At 50.2% G+C, this 6,521-nt stretch overlaps 1 protein-coding gene across 2 annotated transcripts in view; it reads right to left on the bottom strand.

Moving 5' to 3' along the window:
• The window catches only part of SDHB (succinate dehydrogenase complex iron sulfur subunit B), a 29,145-nt gene that overhangs the window by 2,989 nt on the left and 19,635 nt on the right, over nt 1–6,521 (bottom strand). Inside the window, exons 4-7 of one of the 2 annotated variants that reach the window (XM_025855929.2) lie at nt 5,606–5,742; nt 4,864–4,980; nt 1,705–1,806; nt 157–292 (exon numbers count right to left, since the gene is read on the bottom strand). In XM_025855929.2, coding sequence (XP_025711714.1) covers nt 157–292; nt 1,705–1,806; nt 4,864–4,980; nt 5,606–5,742 — 492 coding nt within the window. Of the gene's footprint in view, nt 1–6; nt 293–1,704; nt 1,807–4,863; nt 4,981–5,605; nt 5,743–6,521 lie in introns of those variants that run through there. The other variant, XM_025855927.2, reaches the window with a different exon arrangement.

Genomic DNA, 6,521 nt, shown 5'->3' with positions numbered 1-6,521 from the left:
TATTCATGGAAAATCAAGACCTCTGAAGGGACTCGAATTGGATATAAAGCGTGTCCAGCCGAGCTGGCTGTCATGCTTGGTGTGGAAACAGTTACACTGATGCTTTCTTCCCTTTATAGGTGGCCATCATTTTCTTGATTTCAGCAATAGCTTTACCTGGATTCAGCCCCTTGGGGCAGGTCCTGATGCAGTTCATGATGGTGTGGCAGCAGTAGAGGGAGAAGGGGTCCTGCAGCTTGGCCAGGCGCTCCTCTGTGAAGTCGTCTCTAGAGTCGATCATCCAGCGGTAGGCCTGGGGAGCCGGGGGGCTGATGAGCCGTGCTGGCAACATAACAAAGCCCCAGCGGAGCAGCAGAAAGGGAGTCCCTCAGCTTAGAGGCCTGTCTCTGCTCTGTAGTTCTTGCCACCTTTCAAGGAGAGGGCCCTCCTCTAGAACTCCTCTCAACTAACGCCCCCCCACCCCCTGCCCCGGAGCGTACCGCACCTGGTACCCTGGTGCTTCATTACACGTAATTAGGTATCGTTTCGTTATCTCAAGGTGCTCAGTGGCTTCCTGCCCAGATTATGAGTGAGGGAAGGCAGGGACCGTATCACACGACTCTGTCCTCAGAGCACCGACCCACGGTCTCCCAGTAGACTGATGACTTAGGAGATATGTCCGGACATAGTATGTTCCACGGATGGACTCTTGGTCAGCCTGCCCTGGAGCCTGGTGCAAGCCGGCTGAAGGCAGCTGACCGCCTGAGCACCAGCTGCTCGCAGTGAAGTGGAGTGGGCTCCATGCCCCACCAAGTCAGCGTGGGGGCAGAGGCCAACTGTGAATGCGCCTCATCATTTGATCTTGCATGTGGATGGAAATCAATACTGCTAAGTGCTCACACAGCACGTAACTTCCCTTTTTGTGGGATGATGAGAAATGAGAACTTGTTTTTTGAAATTGGGAATCTGTGAAAAGCACTGACCACAGATTTAAAAAGTACAGCTTTCTGGGAACAAAGGCAGTTTCTCTGCAGTGGACTATACACATACGGTGACGGGCCCTGAAAGGCAGTGCTGTCTTCTTGCCAAGTAACCCTTAAACCCAGGACTCCAGGCTTTCATTAGCCTGGAAACCAGTTCCAGCCTTAGAGCTGGGAAGCTGCCCCTTGACGAAATTTCTCTCCCCTGCTTGCAGGTCAGAAATCCCCGTGCGAGGGAGCTGGGCGGCCACCCGACAGTTGCGGTCTGGGGAGAGTGGGCAAGTGGGTAGGCAAGAGCCAGCTGCACCTGGGATACGTTTTAAACACCTGCAAGGCCTATTTTGCCAAAAAGCACGCGAGGGGTGGCCCTCACCACACAGAAATGAGATATTTTGCAGATGAAGATTTACTGAAAGCCAAGTGAGCACAATGCAGCCAACTGCCCTGTTTGTAATGGATGCCCTTTGGAACATCTGGTTTCCAACAATATACTGTCCTCTCGGACTTCATTTTTTTTTAAAAGAAGATGTATATATTTATTTATTTGAGGGAGGTGGGGAGGGGCAGAGGGAGGGGGAGAGAAGCAGGCTCCACACTGAGTGTGGAACCCGACACAGGGCTGGCTCTCGGGACCCTGAGACCACCTGAGCCGAAACCAAGTGTCAGCCACTCAGTGGACTGCGCCAGCCAGGTGCCCCTGGATGCCTCGGTTTAAAGCTTTTCGGGCAGTGAGGGAGCACCTTACCTGCATAAGAACCGCAGGCCCCAGGTACTTGTCTCCATTCCACCAGTAGCTAGGGCAGCTGGTGCTGCAGCACGCACAGAGGATGCACTCGTACAGCCCGTCCTGTGCGGAGGGGAAGGACGGTTACATCTCCAGCTGACTGAACATGTTGTCTGGGCTCAGTGCACGAACAAAGTGCCTACTTGCATGTGAGTTTTCTTGGCAAAGTCTTAGGGGCGGCTTGCAGAGATTTATCAGATTCATAAAAAAGGTCTTGGAATCGAAATGTATGTGTTTGCTGGGTTAGAATCCAGAGTTCTTAAGTCCAAGCACTTCTCCTCTAATAGACAATAACCTCTCAGTTATCTAAAACAAAAACAAAAACAAAACCAAAAAACCCTACAAAAAACCAACCAACCCACCCCAAACACCTTACTGCCTAGAATGCACTCTAGGAGAAATGAGGAAGGACCTGCATGCTGGGGCATCCAGGAGTCTACCCCAGCCTCTGCCCGGGCTGGCAACGGGGACATGATTCTAAATAAGCCCCATGCCGTACTCACTTTCCCTCATTTGATCATTACAACAATCCTATGGCATGAGGACTACTAGCGTCGCAGAGAGGTCAGGTCATTGGTCCAGGGTCACACAGCTGCAAGTAGCCACGGCTGGGATGGGACCCCAGGCAGTCCGACTCTGGAATGCCCGCCTGCACTTGAACCCTGCCCTGCTGACTCAATCTGTCCCCCCAGTTCTAACAAACTGGACTTTCTGATTTTGCGAAAAACAGAAACGGTTAAAAGCAGCAAGACAGAAGGGCACACTGACAGCTGACTGTAACAGATGACAGAATTGACAGTCATGATTCTAACAGTGAGTCTTCAAGAAAATCTATGTTCGGTTCAGAGAGCAGATGGGAGTGCAAACTGCCTCATGGGTCTAGAAAGCATAGGGTGATGGTCATATTCTTTGATCCACTTATAGAAAAACCTATTAACAAGAAAAGGAACTCAAATTTTTGGCTAGAACTTTAAACATAAAGATGTTTAACCAGCCTTATTTGTAACACTGAGCAACTGGAAATAATTTCATTGGTCCAACAGTAGGTGGAATGGTTAAATAATACACAGTGCATTCAACTCAGGTAGCAGAAAGCGACGTCTAAGCAAATACTTATGAAGAATTCTTTTTTTTTTTTCTTATGAAGAATTCTTAAGAACATGGGAAAATGGGGCGCCTGGGTGACTCAGTTGTTAAGCGTCTGCCTTCAGCTCAGGTCATGATCCCAGGGTCCTGGGATCGAGACCTGCATCGGGCTCCCTGCTCGGCGGGAAGCCTGCTTCTCCCTCTCCCACCCCCCCTGCTTGTGTTCCCTCTCTCACTGTGTCTCTGTCAAATAAATAAAATCTTAAAAAAAAAAAAAATGGGAAAATGCGCACAATAACATAAGTGAAGGCGGGATACAAAAGCATATTTACATTTTGATCCCAGCTACATAAAAATGTAATGTAGCACATAAAAGAAAAAAACAAAAGTAGCTGTCAATGGACATTATCCTTGGGTGCTGGAATATTACAGATTATTTATATTTAAAAATAGTTATCTGTATTTTCCAATTACCCACAGTGAGCATGCCTTTTAAAACTGTGAGAAAAAGTTATGTTCAGTGTATTTTTTTAAATGTTTTATTTATTCATGAGAGTCAGAGAGAGAGAGAGAGAGAGGCAGAAGCAGGCTCCCCATTGAGCAGGGAGCCTGATGTGGGACTCGATCCCAGGACCCTGGGATCATGACCTGAGCCAAATGCAGACGCTTAACCATCTGAGCCACCCAGGTGCCCCTCAGAGTATTAATTTAAGGAAGTGAAAAATGCTTAACAAATTTTTGGTATTTTATTTAAATGTGTAAACTTGGCTATCTAGATAACACACTCCGGGGGCCCTTCATGCCCTCCTGCTAGTGCATCAAGGAGGTAGTTCCTAGCTGGGGGCCTGCCTAAGGGAGGGATGCAGGAGGGTGAGATGGCCAGAGAGACCGGAAACCAGGTCCAATCAGGAACCCCCCCCCCCCCGGCCCCAGTCAGGAATGCGGGGCAGGGGCAGAGCCTTGTCCAGAGAACAAGAACTCCTGACCCGGGAGAGAGCTGTCTGCACTGAATTACATCACTCCGCGGAGAGCGCTGGGTATTCACATGAGGACTCTCCTTAAAGTTCTACAGAAGAGGAGAGGGCCTCAACGTTCTCCAAGACTTCTAAAAGGTACAGTGCATTTACTCAGCCACGTGCCTAATACATACTGATTAATAACCAGCACCAGGGCCTCGGGATTCAGAAAGGAGTAAGACTCGGCCGCCGTCCTGGACGTGTGCTCAGCCTGCTCGAGAGGCGCTGGTCAGGGATGCTCTTTGGGCAAGTGCCGAATCGGAGGACCGCGTGACGTGCCGACTGTGACACAGCACACGTCCTTGGTCCCGTGCAGACATGTGTCAGGACCCAGCTGCTGGGTCCCTTTCCCACCGTCCCTCTCCACAAGGACACTGAATATGCAGGGAGTGCAGGTGTCAATCAGAGGCTTCTCAGGGGGAAGAGTGCCAGAGAAGGAGACTGAAAACTTGAAAATGACCCCTTCACTGTAAGATGTCACAGCCTGGACACTGGAACGCCAAGAGAGTGACAGGGCCATCACCGCACCCCCCCCCCAGCAGTCCCCGGACACTCGACGTTAGGAAAGAACGGCAAGGTTCCAGTCCCCTTTTGGCTGCCACCTGTAACACGGGGGGAGCATGACTGCCAGGGGCCGGCACGTGTCTGACGTGCCCACACCGTTAAAGAGCAGCTTTGACAGAGCTGTCACCTTGGCAAGACTCGATCATCTGCATACCGGTTTCCTCTGAAACATTCTGCAACATGGTAATCATCTGCCCTTCCAGGCAGGGCAGATATGCTCTGGATCCTTGGTGCACTGTGGGCCCCTTGTGGGATCACACTACCCCCTGGCCCTGAGAGGATGGGTGCCCAGCCCTGCGACAGATGCTCTTGCAGTTCCTTTCCAGAATACGCTCCATAATGGTCTGCAGCGTCCGATGCTGCTACCCCACCCCATCTCCTCACGCCGCGCTTCCCGGCAAGCATCTTTGCAACAAAATTCCTCAAAGCAAGACAATAAATGGGGACTAATGACCAGTTTCTCACGATCTTCTATGGACTGCAGATACTGCTGCTTGCCCTCCTGGGATTCATCCTTCTTCTTCAGATAAGGTTCAATGGATTTGTACTGAGCGTAGAAGTTGCTCAAGTCCTGAGGTTAAGAGGAAGAAGAAGAAAAGAAGGATCAGATTCCACCATCGCTCCCTAGCTTTCTTATTCACCCCATTTCTTGGACACTACCCACTTCCCCATCCCACACCAGCAGAAGTCTGACTCTCTTCCCTCAGCGTTGATCCAGCAAGGATGACAGAAAGAGAAACGGTCAGAGTGTTAATCGCGGCTGGGAAATCTCTCCTTCACCCACTTGGGTAACCCTCCAATCCCGCAGCCATGTCAGTGAAGGTGCTAAGACACGGGGAGGCAGAGATTAAAGTACAATGTGTAACAACTGTTGCCTTCCCCACCGGTCTTTTCCACATGAATTCTTTGTAGTTATGGCCAAATTCTTGATTCTGGGGCTGTTCCAACTCTAAAATCCGATGCCCTGTTATTCCCAAACAATCCTCCCCAATGAGCGGCTGGAGAATCTTCTAGGCATGTTTATCTTCCACCATTCAAATTCCTTAATTAAACCCAGGAAAAAAGCCTGCCCTAGAGAATAACATATATCTCCCTCACACACACACCTCTTCCTTTCTCCCTGGAAGATAAAAAAAGGGGGTGGGGAGAGTGGCAGAGAGAAGGGGATGGGAGAGGGTGGGGAGGCAGAAACTCACGGGAACAAGATCCTTTATCACATACATATGCGGAAGAGGGTAGATTTTTGAGACTTTGGTGAGGTTGGTGTCGATCCTTCGGGTGCAGGCCAGAGTGTTGCCTCCGTTGATGTTCATGGCACAAGAGCCACAGATGCCTGAGAGAGAACATATTTAACACTTCCTCACCCAGGTTCTGGCAGTCCAGCTTCAAACTCTTTTTCTAGAATGTCATTCCCCTACCATCAGGAGCAGCACCGACATGGAATACACCTGTGGCAGAGGTGCCCCGTTGCGGTTTTCCTTCTCCTCCGTCTTCCTGCCTGGAAGGTAGATCTAATGACTGTAGTTCCAAATGCCATTTTGTGACCGTGAGGCAACAGGGGTTGGAATCTACACGCTACAGTCGGTGCTGGAGACAGAAGGGGCCTAGGGCACTGTGGGCATCATGGAGTTCCCACACTGGTCCTAGCGCCATGCTTCATGCATTTTCAGAAGTAAATTAGCACCCCAACCCCCAACCCTTTTCAAAAAAGATTTTATTTATTTATCTGACAGAGAGAGACATAGCGAGAGAGGGAACACAAGCAGAGGGGAGTGGGAGAGGGAGAAGCAGGCTTCCCGCGGAGCAGGGAGCCCGATGTGGGGCTCAATCCCAGGACCTTGAGATCATGACCTGAGCCGAAGGCAGTCACTCAACGACTGAGCCACCCAGGCGCCCCATCCCCAACCCTTTTTTAAAAAGCCCCTGTTATTTGAAATCAAACTGTGACAGACAGAGCCCAAAAGCAAATCAACACTGTGCTGGTCATCTTCCAGCTGAGGCCTGGACATGGATTATCCACATAGAACTCTTAACTCTGTTGTCTTCACTACAACTAGCAGCACAGTGGTTGCCCCTGGGACACAAAACCCACATTAACTGCCTGAGCATTGC

This window comes from Callorhinus ursinus, unplaced genomic scaffold (assembly GCF_003265705.2).
Source record: "Callorhinus ursinus isolate GAN/ISIS: 27379988/994484 unplaced genomic scaffold, GSC_fseal_2.0 scaffold18, whole genome shotgun sequence".
In the NCBI taxonomy this organism is placed as follows: domain Eukaryota; kingdom Metazoa; phylum Chordata; class Mammalia; order Carnivora; family Otariidae; genus Callorhinus; species Callorhinus ursinus.
This window is presented reverse-complemented; position numbering and strand designations above follow the sequence as displayed.